The following is a 16,052-nucleotide window of genomic DNA, read 5'->3' as shown; positions in this document are numbered from 1 at the left end:
TTGCCTCATTGTATAGTTAAAACATTGCTCACCTCAAAAGGAATAACATGGTGGACAGTGCATCATACATATGATGTCCCTAGTGATGTGTGAGTGTGATATGGATCTACATATAGACCACCCTGTGGAATTCAGAAATTTATCTTTTCTTAAAATCGGGAATAGGCAAATATGTTTTATCTGAAAGGTGTTCCTAATAATAAAAATAATACATCTCCAACATTTACGAACTACAAGGCCCACTACAGAGATCTGATAACGTTACTTGAGTGGCTTGAGCCAACTTTTTAAAACATTTTAAAAAAAATGCTTTATTGCTCTAATTCAATGGTCCCCAACCCAGTGCCAAGCTGCAGCCTGCTCGGAACCCGGGGCGTGGAAGTGGCGGGTGAGCTTGGGAGTGCATGCAATGCTGCATTTGTAAAAGCACTAGAGCAGGGGTGTCCAACTCGTGTCATCACATTGTCGTCACGTGTCGTCACGTGACGTATTGCGATTCCCCCCTCCTTCGCTAAACCGGGCGTGGCCACTGCGTGATACATCTGGCCTGCGGGCTGTGAGTTTGACAGCTCTGTACTACAGCATCATAAGTCCGGATAATTTGTATACTCTTTGTGTTGCTTTAGTTGCACCATACAAGCGACAGCTTCTTGGTCCTGACCACAGACGGCATCAACTTTATGGTAAACAGCCAAGAGATTTGTGATTTTGTTAACCAGTGCCATGATCCAACTGAAGCAGCTCACATCATTACTGAGCAGGTTGGTATTTCTGTCTTGGGAACAGTTGCTACTGGCCAACTTTCAGCTAACAGTACCTGTGTTTTTGGGACACCATGGATGATTCCAATGGAAGAGAATATTAGTAGTTCAAGGATGAACTGTGAAGTTCTTGGTACTGTCTCAGCTTGGTTGTTTGCTTGTAGACATTTCATTACCCAGCCAGGTAACCTCATCAGTGCACGGGTGATGCTCCCACTGATGTTGCCTAGTTGGGTCTAGGGTAGTCCTTGGTCTAGGACCGTAACGGCGCCTGCCCATTACAGTGGTAATGGTCATAAAGCCATTTGAGTGACCCACTTTTACAGCCGTATGGCTGTGGTGATTGTTTAGTGAATGCAGTGTCGTAGAGCGAATGCCACAGTCGTTAAGCAAATGATGTCTTTGTGAAGCAAACCCATTGTTCATTATGGGGCACTTTTGCTGAAAATGGGAAGTAAATGCTGGCTTTTGGCAAAATTGTCTTATCGCAGTCATGCGACTCTGCAAATGGCTGTAAATGCGGGCTGGTTGCTGGGCAACCAAAATGCAGTCATGTGATGGGGGGGGAGAGCTGTCAAAACTTTGGAACTGGGTCATAATTACTGTTGGGTGGGATCTGTTGCTAGGCAACTGATCATATAAGTCAAGGACTATCTGTAATGAAATGTTTGCAGCAAGCAACCAAGCTTAGAGAGCATCCTTAAATCCCACAATATAAGGATGAGGTATCCTCTTGTACACTTTTAAAGCTGATGCAATCAGAAAAGCCTGTTTTGTTTCATGTCTTTGAAGGGGGTGGTGATAATTCTAAAACAACATGGATAGCTTGCCACCTGGCACTCCGGTATGATTTTAGAAGTTACAGATTGCGGAGGGCGGGGAGAGACTGGCTAAGGCAGGGGTGTCAAACTCAAGGCCCACAGAGTGCTTAGATCCAGCCGGCAGGGCTGCTTTGAAAACAGAGAAGGACCGGCCCACGGTGTCTCTGCCAGCGAAAACAGAGCTCAAGAGGGCCATGTGCGGCCCTCGAGCTCTGTTTCTGCTGGCAGAGGTTGCAGGAGGTCGTTGCAGCCGAAAATGGAACTTGGGAGCCTATTTTTGCTGGCTGAACACTCGGGGCCCCCACAGATACCCCCGACACGAGTGACATCGAACTGGCCACGGTTACCAGTCAATCACAACCCTGATGCGGTCCACAATGAAATTTTGACACCCCTGGTCTAAGGCCAGTCGTGGGACAAGTATAGCTCCCTCAGCACCCTTCCTTCCCCCCCCCTCCCTCCCTCCCTCCCTCTCCCAATTAGGAACCATGATGTTTTCACCAAAATTGAAGGGCTTAAGCAGGACAGAATTTCCACTCTTGTGCTCCCACCCAAAAGTTTGAAAAAAGACCCCCCAATAAATCCTTGTTTCTTTTGGTAATGTCATCATCCTTTCTGTTAGCACCTGGGGTGCTTCAGCATGATTGGGTAGGGAAAGGGGCAGGAAAAATTGCTCATCCTTTGGACTATGGGAAATTCTCACTCTGGATAATGTTTCCATAAGATACCCAGAGAAACAGTTCGGTTTAAGAAACAGAAAATGTTTTCCTTCTCTTTATAGAGGGTGACCTGATAGGAAAATCTTCCATTAGATTTTATTTAGAGGTAGCTAAAAAGATTCCATGATACGGTTTTGTGTGTGTGTGTGTGTGTGTGTGTGTGTATGTGTGTGTGTATCTCCTTTTGAGGCCTATCTGGACCTCCAGGGACTCTTATAAATGAACATGATAATAGAAGTTCACCTTTATCAATAGAAGAGAATATTTGTAGCTCTGGCTTGAACGGTAGAATCCTTGGTACTCTCTGAGGCTGGTTGTTTCCGGTAGACATTTCATTACCCAACTAGGTAACGTCATCAGTGCTCTTATGACATTACTTAGTAGGGTTATGAAATGTCTGCAAAAAAATACAATCAAGCTCAAGAGAGCACCAAGGACCCCAAGGACACGTTTGTTCTATAGAATGACAGCTTCCCATTCCCCCCCCCCTTTAAAATATCCTTTAAACATTTTTATTTGGGGTTGGAATTAGAATGACTACCGTGGTTGTCGGATTTCTCAACACTGCAACTGAAATTGTTTGAAGATTGGTGATTGAGAGTGAAACTAAAACTTCTGCCTTTCTCATTGTTCTACAAGGCTATGCAGTACGGGGCAGAAGATAACAGCACTGCTATTGTGGTGCCATTTGGAGCATGGGGCAAATACAAAAACTCCGAGATCAATTTTTCCTTCAGCCGGGGTTTTGGTTCAAGTGGACGGTGGGCATGAGCATCTTCTGCACCAAGCTGCTGAACGTTTAAAGATGTAGATTGCAAAAAGGTGATACATAGATTTTTTTAAAAAACAACAACCTCCATCTCTTCTAGCAACAGGCCCCTTTCTGCTTGGGTAGCAAACTGCTGTTAACTTGATGTCACCTCTTAACAAATGTCTTTGTTACTAGCTTCTCTCAAACCAAGCATTCTCACACCTTCGGTCCTTCCTCGTGGACTTCTGCAGGGGCAAGAAAGATGCTGATATTTTTGTGGCTGACTGTCATTGTGGTATCACCTGTTTCTCCTGATGTTCTTGAGATGTTTTAGAGAAATGAAGGAATGTGGCAGACTGCACAGCACTGCAGTTGATGAACCAAAGGCCAAGGCCAAGAAAAATAGCATTTTATCTCCTTCGTTGTTCCATCCTGTGTAAAAGGAAATTCAAAGACTACTCGAAGGGTGGAGAGTTGGAGAGGTGGGTTTAATTGCTAGTTCACCATCACAGTCAGATTGGGGTTAGAATAGTTCAACTCTAAAAAGCAGCACTTAGGTCTTAGGACTGCTAAGCCTCAGGATTGTGAAGTCCAAAGGCAGTGATATAACTGTACTTCCTGGACTGATGTCCCCTTTCTTTGAAAAGCAGAGAGAGAGAGAGAGAGAGTTGTACACTTGGTTAAATATCTGCATTTTGTCTAATGTAGGACTCGAGATGCACTATAGCTTTTGAAACAGTACTAACCACGATATGCTGTGTTAGTATGCGTTCTAAAAAATATCAAATGAATTCTGGTTTTTTTTTTCTTTCTTTAAAGGGGCCAGAGCTCAAACCGCTCCTTTTTAAAAAAATGTTCCACATCGACTATTGTTAAATTCCTTTTCTAAGCATTAATGAACAGCTTTTAATGCAATTAATTTTGGGGATGAGATTATTTTGGTTTGTTTCACAGTTGAGAAAGAAGATGAGCTAAACCCACTCAGTTTTCTAGGTTCTGGATATTTTGAAAGAACAAAGTCTAAAAAAAGTCTGCTTAGAATCGTCCCCAACTTTTATCTAAAGTAAAAATTGGAGGGAATTGAAAGTTTCAGAGAAGCTAACCAATATAGTTTCAAAATATTTGATCCTTTCACATTTTTAAATCCAGCTGTGAAAGAGAACCAAATTCATGTGTTTAGTGGTGGGATTCAGCTGGTGTAACAACCGGTTCGCTGAGTGCTTTTGAAAACAGCACTAAAACTTAACTTCTACTGCAGCCCTGGTAAGTAAAACGGCTAAAGTGCAGCAATCCATTCTGCTGCGCATATCAGCTGAGTTTCAAACAAAGGAAATGTAGGTCGTTATAGCGCAGGGGTGGGCAGGTGGGCCCAGCTGATCGTTGGAGCTAACAGTTCACCTGAAACGGTCTGACCCAGCTGAATCCCACCCATGCATGTGTTTCTCAGCAAGACTACAATAATTGAAGTAAAAGCAAGATTAATTTCATGGCCCAGGTGTCTTTCAATTCCCCAGGGCAGCATTCTCCCAACTTTCTGCCCTTTAGATGCTGGGCGCTGATTATACCCATCTGATTGGGAATTTCAGGTGTTTTATTATCCACCTTGAGAACATCAGGTGGAAAAGAGAGCAGAAGTACTGGTGTTAAAATCTATATTTCTAAATCTGAAATTGTTTGTCTCAACGGTGAGATCTCATGACAGTGCCGAAATATCACGCATTCTTTGCCGAGTAAGAGAACTGCAGCCTCATGAGATTTGATGATCTTAGAAGTTTCCAACCTTTGGGCTGGAAAAACCCAATGACTCTTCAAAACACCCCTAATTTAGGCCAGTGCCACCTACATACGTTGTGAGAGTTATATTACTGGTGGATACTGAATTTCCAGTCCCTATTAATACATTTGTGTGCACAAGGTGTGAGAAAGCAGGAGGCCTCCTAAGTCATAGATATCCTTGGGAGAGCAAATGAGGAAACCTTTGCCATTACTTCATTGGACGAATGTGATTGGCAGCAATCCGGGGACAGATACAAATTACATAACCTTGTTGTAGAATGGTGTCATGATGCACTTCATAAAGTTGTGACTTCTGGTGGATGCCTAGGGCTACAATATAAACATTGGGAGCATTTCCTTGGGACTAAAAGGGAAATAAATGTTAAATATATAATGCAATATTCGCCTTCCCCTGCATAGAGTTACTTCAAATCTAGGAATAATAGCGCTGAGCCATTTAGTCGAACCCTGGTCACAATGTGAACAATGGACTTTACACAACTGCACATCTAAGCCTGTAGCACCGAAAACCCACTTTGGTGTCAATCATTCCGATGCTGCCTCTACATCTGCCTGTTCATAACGCATCCTTTGAACTTGGGAAAAACTTTGCAGGCAGCGCCCTGGTGTTGTTCTGTTTTTGTCTGCTGTAAATTTTTATTTGTATTCTATACGCACAATTTCTATAATATGATTATATAGAATTTTAACAGTTACGTTTACTTTATCAGTTGCTATCATTTAAGACACTAAAGTAATGTATATTGATGTTAAAAACATTTTGTTCTTCCTGGGTTGTTATTTTTTTAAAAAAGGGCGTTTGTTTTGTTCTTGTTTGCTACAATAAAAACACCATCTCTTCCGTGGGCTGAAACAGGCATGCAATCAGAATTATCATCATTATATAATATAAAATATATGACGCAAATAAAATGTACTTCCAGGTAAAGAAGCCGTTTTGGCCACGATTCAGCTTCTTTCTCTTAGGAAAAAAACAACACTCAACAGCAGCAGCTCATAAAAGAAAAGGAAGCTAATAATTACCGAATGCAGGGAAAGCAAATTGTTTTTCCTTCATTATAGCCATATCCTCACAAAGCACAGGCCATTTTCAGAAAAATGGAATTTTCCTCTGGCGCACAATAGGGAGGAGTTAAATTCTCTCCCAGTTCCTGCTCTAATCTTAGTTATCTTATCTTAGATATCCCTTCCTTCAGCTGACATTGCTGGCATATTTTTTTTTAAAAGTTACAGCAATAAACACAAGGACATGCAGATTATCTCCTTTGGCACTCATAAATCTAGAAATAAAGGGAATCTCAAATCAGGAAATTCATAAATCTAATCTTAATATATATACTGTATATTTTAAAGGCACAATATATTAAAAGTAGATGTGTATAGGTCACTGTATTGTATAGCGTAAATCTGAAATTGTCTGGTTAGGAAAAAAAAAGTAAAATGTTCAAAGAAATTATCTTAGGTTGTGATTGAAAGCATCAAGGCACTAAACTAATTGCAGCCCTTTTTAGCTGGAAGATGCCTTTGTAACCAGGAGAAACTGGAGGGTGATTATATAGATAGAACTACCAATTGTTTGGCTGGCTTACCTGCGTGGCTGGTTTACCTGTGTAGTCAGTGGCTATCACCAGTTCATTCAAGGTGTATTTGGGATCAGATGGCCGAGTGAAAGTCACCCTATGCTTATATTCTTCAGTTCCAGCATATTTAAGCTGCATAAGCACACATTTGGGAAAGGAAATAGGCAAACCAGCTGGGACTTAGGAAAGGAAGTTTAGATGTATTTTGACACACCGTTTATTGACCCCAAACAATAAGTAAATTTTCTCACCACATTGAATGTACTGCAGGGAAAGTTTCCCATGGTTATGAAGCTGCAGTGAAAGGAAGTAATGGTTAGGAAAGGATTACTATTCCTGAATACCTAGAAAGGTTTGGCAAACTGGCACATCAACATTACTTTAAAAAAAATATCTAAAGTATGCTTCTATTAAATCACTGTGCATTTCTGTTTTAGAAAGCATGTCAAAAATGTACACTTGGCAATCCAAATTTCCTGGGAGAGGGATTGAAATTTATGGCGTGAAGATATGCATTGGCCTTAGCTGCTGTATTTCTGTAGGATGTAAGACGGGAAATGATGATTGTGGTGAAAGTCGCACAAACATTTATGAGACTATACTTATTTTTTGAGGCTTATTTATTCTTTTGTTGGTACGATGTGCTTCCTTCTGGTTTTATTTCCAATGAAGCAAAGTTGCAGTGCATGTCCCTGTTACATGTCACCCCCCCCCCCTGGAAGCAATTTCCAAAGGAGCTGCACAGGCCTTGCAAAAGATATGGCTGCTTTAATGATGCAAAGCAAAGAACTTTCGTTCATGCCCTCTTGCATAACACCGTATCTCTCGGTTGCTTTTCATCACAGTTTATTGTTTGGGTTGAAGACAAGACTGTCCAACAAATCAGGTATTGTGATCAAATATGTACATATTTTGAATGAGTGTAAAGATGACTGGCTTGTTGTTTCATTTTCACTGGTTTATTTTACAACTGTCATGGAGCAAATGGAAGACTGAAAAGCATTTGAAATAAAGAGCTATCTCCCTAGTGCTTTCTGTCGTCTTTTTCTTTCCTCTTTAGCCGCATAGATTTTCATAACATTTATTTATCAAATGTAAGATGCTGTCCATCTTCCTCTCCAAGAACTTAATCCAATGCAATGTTCCCCAAATCTAGCATTCCCCAGATATTCCCAGCCAGTATTGGGGTTGGGAAAGTAGAAGCGGTATATAACCCAAGTGGGTTGTAATGGATGACTTCAGACTCCCACTTCTTTGTGAATTTGAATATGTGACACAGAATAATAGTGCAGAAACCTTGCCTGGAAATAGTCAATCAGTAGGAGTCACATTTATGCCATAGTACCTCTCTGGGCACGCGAGGTGTCGCCTCAGCTCAGCTGCCTATGTGTGCGCCTCCCACCAGCCAGCTGATTTTTGGGTCTCTGCTGCACATGTGTGGGGGTTGGGGCGCATGTGGGAGACGTAAATGCATGTGCAGGCGGGCAAGGGCGCCTGGGGGGGGTCATGCAGGTATTGCATTATAGGTTATAACATTAGAGGTTATAACGGGCCTCTGTGGCTCAGGCTGCTAATGCAGCCTGTTATTAACAGCAGCTGCCTGCAATTATTGCAGGTTCTAGTCCCACCAGGCCCAAGGTTGACTCAGCCTTCCATCCTTTATAAGGTAGGTAAAATGAGGACCCAGATTGTTGGGGGCAATAAGTTGACTTTGTATATAAATATACAAATAGAATGAAGACTATTGCTAACATAGTGTTAGCCGCCCTGAGTCTCCAGAGAAGGGCAGGATATAAATGCAAATAAAAAATAATAAAAAAAAAACTGCAGGGAAGCCTACTAGGCCGAAAATGGGATGCGGGGGGAAAGGCCCATTTTTGCTCCTAGGAGGCTGCAGTGAGGCCTACTAGGCCCAAAACGGAGTGGGGGAATGCAGGTGGTGGTGGTGTCACATGCGCACGCGTGGGGGATCATGCGCACATGCGCAGGGGTGCGGGGTTCGTGGGAGTTGTCCCATGAGCATTGCATTATGGGTGCAGGTGCGATGACTTGCACACACGGGTATTATTGTATCTTGTCCGCTCTCACCGCAGCCGGGTCTGCTTATCTGCTCCCGAACACGGAGGAATGTATGCCTCCCGGCCCCAGTCCTGGCTCCATGCCCAAGCAGGCTGCAGAGGAGGGAGCATCCCCCGGCCCCAGCCCTGGCTCCATGCCCAGGCAAACGGAGCAGCTAGACCCCTCCCCCTCCTCCACAGCATGTGAGCCTGAGGAAAGTTTACTTCCAACAACAGCTGATTGGTGTGACCCTCGCATCAGAAGATTGGATAGGCGGAGGCAACAGAAGGAAGGGAGGGGCAGGCCTTAATGAGTGCTGAGTCATGGGGCCACACCCCATGGCCTATATAAAGGATCTGCTTTCTGGCAGTCTCTGAGTCAGGCAAAGTCGAACTTATCTTGCTGAAGTCACTTACTGGTCTCCTGCCTGCTCTGAGGACTTTGCTAGGACTTTGGGCAGAGCTGCAGAGGCAAGCCTGATTCGGATTTCCCTGACCCGGCCGTCAGCGGAGGAGTGGGACACGACAGGTATGCGACAACAAAAAGGTTAGCCATCACTGCCATAGTATTTACTAATAGCAATAGCACTTAGACTTATATACCCCTTCACAGTGCTTTACAGCCCTCTCTAAGCTGTTTACAGAGTCAGTCTCCTGCCCACAACAATCTGGGTCTTCATTTTACCCACCTCAGAAGGAGGGAAGGCTGAGTCAACCTTGAGCCGTTGAGAATCGAACTGCTGGCAGTGGAATGCAGAGTTAGCTTGCAATAGCAATAGCACTCAGACTTATATAGCGCTTTACAGTGCTTTACAGCTCTCTCTAAGCAGTTTACAAAATCAGCATACTGCCCACAACAATCTGGGTCCTTATTTTACTCACCTTGGAAGGATGGAAGTCAACTTGAGCCTGGTGAGATTCAAACTGCCAAATTGCAGGCAGTCAGCAGAAGTAGCCTGCAGTACTGCATTCTAACCACTGCACCTCTCAGCGCATCTGAGATTTATTGCCCTGCTGGGTGGGAAGTTAAGGCAGGATTTTCAAGTTGCTTTGTCAAGGGAGAAGGATGTAATTTGATGGAATGTGTGCTTTCTATACAGAGGTTAATTGGATCTCCAATTAAAAAGATCTCAATGGTTTTTTTGTTCCCAGCTTGAATAGACAATCCTGGGTTTGGTAGCCAAATAATATTTATTTATTTATTTATTTATTATTCATATTTGTATACCGCCCTATCTCCCGAAGGACTCAGGGCGGTTCACAGGCATATAAAACATTTATATACAAATTAAAATAATCATTAAAAAGCTTATTCTAATGCCCAATTATTAAAAATAGAAATATAAATATTAAAACCAATTTAAAACCCCTATAAATTTAAAATCTAAGCCAGTCCTGCACAGATGAATAAATGTGTCTTGAGCTCGCGACGGAAGGTTCGGAGGTCCGGAAGTTGACGGAGTCCTGGGGGGAGTTCGTTCCAGAGGGTGGGAGCCCCCACAGAGAAGGCCCTTCCCCTGGGCGTTGCCAGACGACACTGCCTAGCTGACGGCACCCTGAGGAGTCCCTCTCTGTGAGAGCGCACGGGTCGGTGAGAGGTATTCGGTAGCAGTAGGTGGTCCCGTAAATAACCCGGCCCTATGCCATGGAGCGCTTTGAAGGTGGTTACCAAAACCTTGAAGTGCACCCGGAAGGCCACAGGTAGCCAGTGCAGCCTGCGCAGGATTGGTGTCATACGGGAGCCACGAGGGGCTCCCTCTATAACCCGCGCAGCCGCATTCTGAACTAACTGCAGCCTCCGGATGCCCTTCAAGGGGAGCCCCATGTAGAGAGCATTGCAGTAATCCAGGCGAGACGTCACGAGGGCGTGAGTGACCGTGCATAGGGCATCCCGGTCTAGAAAGGGGCGCAACTGGCGCACCAGGCGAACCTGGTAAAAAGCTCTCCTGGAGATGGCCGTCAAATGATCTTCAAAAGACAGCCGTTCATCCAGGAGGACGCCCAAGTTGCGCACCCCTTCCATCGGGGCCAATGACTCGCCCCCAACAGTCAGCCGAGGACTCAGCTGACTGTACCGAGATGCCGGCATCCACAGCCACTCTGTCTTGGAGGGATTGAGCTTGAGCCTGTTTCTCCCCATCCAGACCCGTACGGCCTCCAAGCACCGGGACAACACTTCGATAGCTTCGTTGGGGTGGCCCGGTGTGGAAAAGTACAGCTGGGTGTCATCAGCGTACAGCTGGTACCTCACACCGAAGCCACTGATGATCTCACCCAGCGGCTTCATATAGATGTTGAACAGAAGGGGCGAGAGGATCGACCCCTGCGGCACCCCACAAGTGAGGCGCCTCGGAGCCGACCTCTGCCCCCCTGTCAACACCGTCTGCGACCGATCGGAGAGATAGGAGGAGAACCACCGATAAACGGTGCCTCCCACTCCCAATCCCCCCAACCGGCGCAGCAGGATACCATGGTCGATGGTATCGAAAGCTGCTGAGAGGTCTAATAGGACCAGGGCAGAGGAACATCCCCTATCCCTGGCCCTCCAGAGATCATCCACCAACGCGACCAAAGCCATCTCAGTGCTGTAACCGGGCCGGAAGCCGGACTGGAACGGGTCTAGATAGACAGTTTCATCCAGGTGTAAGGGAAGCTGATATGCCACCATACTCTCTACAACCTTCGCCGCAAAGCGAAGGTTGGAACCGGACGATAATTACCTAAAACAGCCGGGTCCAGGGAAGGCTTCTTGAGGAGGGGTCTCACCACCGCCTCTTTCAAGGCGGCCGGGAAGACTCCCTCCACCAAGGAGGCGCTCGTAATTGCCTGGAGCCAGCCTCGTGTCACCTCCTGAGTGGCCAGCACCAACCAGGAGGGGCACGGGTCCAGTAAACACGTGGTGGCATTCAACCTACCCAACAACCTGTCCATGTCCTCGGGAGCCACAGGGTCAAACTCATCCCATAAAATGTCACCAAGACCACCCTCAGCCGTCTCACCCGCGTCACCGCAATATGACTTGTTATATTGGGTCTGCCTTAGGAATGTTCACATGCTACTTTATTACCCTAACCAGAAGTGGGTTTCAGCAGGTTCTGTCCAGTTCTGGAGAACGGGCAGTGGAAATTTTGAGTAGTTTGGAGAACCGGTAGTAAAAATTCTGACTGGCTCCTCCCCCATCTATTCTCTGCCTCCCAAGTCCCAGCTGGTCGGGAGGAAATGGGGATTTTGCAGTAACCATCCCCTGAAGTGGGGTGGGAATGGAGATTTTGCAGTATCCTTTCCCTGCCACGCCCACCAAGCTGCATCGTCCAAGCCATCCCACGCCCACCAAGCCACACCCACAGAACTGGTAATAAAAAATGTTGAAACCCATCACTGACCCTAACTGACAAACCACAATGGTTAAGTTTACACAACACACCAAACCAAAGCAAAACAAATTACATTATGGCATGAACTAGGTTCTTGAATTCGATTCGTAAAAATCAAAAGATTGGAAGGTGAAATCAAAATGTAACCATCCACGAATGAGACAGTCCATCTTCCTTGTATTAGAAGACATCCTTGAAAGGGAAGCTCAGTGACAGTATGGTATTACTCACCCCCTCTTCAAGCAGATCTATTTCATGTCCCTATTTTTAACGCAGAAAATGTACGCCTCAAAATGTTGAATGACAAAAGCAGCTCTGTATGTTTGCTTGCAATATATACAATGGAAAAATAGTTACAGTAGTTACAAAAATCTGAACAAGTGAATCAATGAAGTGGAAGATGTTGGCAGGAGATAGGAATAGCACACATTACGTCAAATAGCTCAAGCAATGCTAAACTGGATTCTGTCAATGGCAAACTTCGAGAGAAATCAACCATGTTAGATGAGATTCTTATTTGTAAACTTTTGCCAGGGTTTTTCCCTAACAAGGAGTCAGAAGGTCCTGTCAAATTAATTAGTAATTGAAGTAGCATGCCACTTTAACCCAAATTTGGAGAGAGAAACTAAATAGGCTAATCTGAACTGCTAAATTCAGGATCTTGGATACACCTTTAGTGACAGGTGCTCTGACCCAGATATAAAACTCAAACAGCTTTTGGAACGCTGGGCAAGACTGACTGACACGTGGAGAAGCACCTGCCCATCTTGTTACACACTCCAAATGTGTGTATATATATATGTGTGTGTCGGGGTGAAATCTAAACATTTTCCCTACCAGTTCTGTGGGCGTGGCTTAACTGGTGGGCATGGCTTGGTGGTCAGATGACTGGGTGGGCATGGCCAATAACAATAAATAATAAAAATAATAAAGTATAAAAAACAATAAGAGGTACCAAAAACCAACTTTCACACTTTACACACAACACAACACAAAACAACTGACACACACACAATGAAAAAGCAGCTGCACTTCATACTTCACACACTTCACACAGCCACAAAAAGCTCAAAAACCAACTTTCACACTTTACACACACACAACACAACAAAACACACACACACACACAAAATGCCACATACAGCTTTGTGAGATTTTGTGTGTTTTTCTCTAGTTAAAGTGAAACACTACAAAAACACACCAAATCTCAGAAAGCTGCACAAATACTTTATTTTATTTATATTTTTTAGATCAGGGGTTTTCAACCTTAGTAACTTTAACGTTTGTGGACTTCAATTCCCAGAGTTCCTCAGCCAGCAAAACAGGCAGATTCAGGCACATGGATTTTAGATACGCAAAATCAGTTGCTAGCTGATGCAACTGATTGCAAAAGCCATGGTTTGCGAGCCCGAAAGGAGCAGTAATTATAGGTACGTGGTGGAGGAGGCAATTGGGTGGGTATGGGTGGGGGCTCTTGTAAATGTGGGCTGTTAAGAAGTGATTTTAAAAGCCTATGAGGATCAGGAAACTCCTCTGGGATCGCCAGAGGAAAAAATGGTTTTTAAAAGGCTCCTCTGACGATCCCATGAGGCTTGCCTCATGACAGCCCAGAACCTCTTAAAAGGATTTTTTATACAAGCTCTTTGACTGAAGAGCTCGTAGAAAACATGTTTTTTTAAGGTTCTGCTGATGAGAAACTCAGGTGAGATCGCCAGAGGAGCCTTTTAAAACTTTTTTAAAAAGAGTTTAAAGGCTCTGCCGATCTCAGCTGAGCAGCGGGATCCTCAAAGGCTTTTTTTTTTACTTTTAAAGGCATGTTTTTGGCTGAAGAAAAACTGCTTTTAAAATAAAAAAAAACAACCTCTGATAATGGTGCGGCTCAGCAAAGGCAGGGGGCGGGGCCAGGGATTTTTGCCACTGGTTCTCCGAACCAGCCGCCGCCATTGCTACCGGCTCGGGCGAACCGGTCTGAACCGGGACCCTCTATGAGGGAGATAGGCATTTAAGAAGCTTGATAAGCAAACAAACAAATTCTTCCCAATGTTAAAAAGTTAAGATGTTTAATAATGTGGCTTGTTTTAGCTCAGGCCCTTCTGGACAGAATGTTCTCATTGCAATAACATTTCAGATTTGGCTGCTAAATATGCCTCAGAAACAGTCACTCACCCATTTCAGCCAATGCTTCCTGATAAAAGTAGCCTCCAGCAATTCAAAAGCAGGATGAGATTAATTCCCAACTACTTGGATTCTCTGTAAAATTCAGTAAGAGAACTGGGCGATAGAAGAATAGAAAATGCCTTCTTTAATAGCCCTCTGCTTAAATTACTGGGTCCCACTGGATTCCCTTCTTGAGGACACATTTTTCATGCTTTCTTCCAATTTTCTCAGTTTAGGTTGTGTGACTTGGTAATAAAAGTCTGGTTAAAAACAAACAAACAATCATTTCATTTACCGAGAAACTGAAACAGATGCTTTGGTTCCCTCTTTCTGAGGAGTGGCCAATCTTTTTCAATCTTTTCAAAAGATTCTTTCTAGGTTGCTCGTACAGCAGCCCAGCTGGAAAAGAGCCAGAACACACAAGCCAGTCACAAAACTGGCACCAGAAGAGGCTGCCTTACTGTCAGCAGCATTTAGTTATCGCCGAGGAGGTGTGTGTCTCTCTCTTCCAATCAGAACATTTTCTGCAGGTCCTGCCTTTTCAAACTTCATGCCAAACACAGAGTGTTGCCCCAGGGATAAAATATTCCATCAAAGCAGCTGGCATTTTGCTCACAGGGTTACCAAACTGCAAAAGTTAAAAAAACAAAACAAAACAAGAACAGCAGGATAAGTTTCCATCTTAGAATCAAAATAAGCAACCCACATTCGCTTAGAGCTAAACAACCAAGGTCACCAACTGTGATGAGTCAAGTGTCCATAGCCTGCGGGGTGAACACAGAAAAAAATAAATAAATCTCTGGCTGGCATCTGATTGGCACCTTCTACACCAGCGGTTCTCAACCTGCGGATCGCGACCCCGTTGGGGGTCGAATGACGATTTGCCAGTGGTCGCCTAAGACCATCGGAAATATGGGAAGTATACTTGCGAGTCGAAGAATCGCGCTCCAATGGTTGACTCCACAAGCCAGCTGCAGGCTCTTCAAATCGCTAGCCAAATTCGGCTTCAGGCGCAATGAATTAAAAAAGAGAGAAATCTTTGCTCTGATGTCTCCCTCTTAAGCCAGCTGCAATTACTCCCAATCGCTAGTCTAATCTGGCTTCAGGCACGATAAACTTAATAGGGGAGGAGTCTCCGCTTTAATGCCTTTGTCTTCAAGGCAATCGCAAGCAGATCAGATCGCTAGCCAATACAGCTTCAGGCGCGATAAATTCAAAACAAAAATAATTTTATGGTTGGGGTCGCCACATCGTGGGGAATTGTATTAAAGGGGTCGCCACATCGTGGGGAATTGTATTAAAGGGGTCGCAGCACTATAAAGGTTGAGAACCACTGTTCTACAGAGAGTGCCTGCATTTCTTCTGGATGGCTTCAAACCTTTGCAATCTTGTGCTGTCAATCTAGACCACGGGTGTCAAATTTGTGGTGTCACGTTGCCGTCATGGGACATATCACTATGTTTTTTTTTCCCTTCGCAGAGCTGGGGTGGGCGTGACCTGCACATGACGCCTCTGGCCCAGGGCCGCCAGTTTTACACCTCTGATTTCTAGAGCAGTCTTTCTCAGCAACACCCACCTTAACATGTGTGGACTTCAACTCCCAGAATTCCCCAAGCCAGTGCAGCCTTTAAACAGAAAGGATTTTTTTTTAACGCTGTTCTGGTCAACTATAGTTAGAGGAAGCTCTGGACCTGAACAACCAATCTGGTCCATGATTACTTGGTAATACTGTACTTATATTTTGAGGAGCACTTCAAAACATCACTGAATTGCCTCTCATGAGTTTATTGTTCAAAGTGACATGTCTCTGGAGGGCTGCACGCAGCTTCCTCAAGGCCTTTTCCTGATGTTTTGACTTATGCTGACCACCAGGGGGCAAGCATTAGAATAGAATAGAATTTTTTATTGGCCAAGTGTGATTGGACACACAAGGAATTTGTCTTGGTTTTATATGCTCTCAGTGTACATAAAAGAAGAGATACGTTCATCAAGGTACAACACTTACAACACTTAATGATAGTCATAGGGTACAAAT

General features: G+C 44.3%; 2 protein-coding genes across 3 annotated transcripts in view; both read left to right on the top strand.

Moving 5' to 3' along the window:
• The window catches only part of PPM1K (protein phosphatase, Mg2+/Mn2+ dependent 1K), a 29,731-nt gene extending 22,275 nt beyond the window's left edge, over nt 1-7,456 (top strand). Inside the window, exons 6-7 of the mRNA XM_058192926.1 lie at nt 627-761; nt 2,941-7,456. Of these exons, the coding sequence (XP_058048909.1) occupies nt 627-761; nt 2,941-3,072 (267 nt within the window). The 3' untranslated portion in view covers nt 3,073-7,456. The remainder of the gene's footprint in view (nt 1-626; nt 762-2,940) is intronic.
• A 2,220-nt stretch (nt 7,457-9,676) lies between these two features.
• The window catches only part of LOC131203052 (broad substrate specificity ATP-binding cassette transporter ABCG2-like), a 70,194-nt gene continuing 63,818 nt past the window's right edge, over nt 9,677-16,052 (top strand). For both annotated transcript variants that reach the window (XM_058192925.1, XM_058192924.1), the window contains exon 1: nt 9,677-13,290. The gene's annotated coding sequence lies outside the window, so the exon portion shown is untranslated. The remainder of the gene's footprint in view (nt 13,291-16,052) is intronic.

The sequence above is a fragment of the Ahaetulla prasina genome, chromosome 8, assembly GCF_028640845.1.
Source record: "Ahaetulla prasina isolate Xishuangbanna chromosome 8, ASM2864084v1, whole genome shotgun sequence".
Taxonomy (NCBI): domain Eukaryota; kingdom Metazoa; phylum Chordata; class Lepidosauria; order Squamata; family Colubridae; genus Ahaetulla; species Ahaetulla prasina.
Note: the sequence above shows the minus strand (reverse complement) of the source record. Positions and strands in the feature narration are given on the sequence as shown.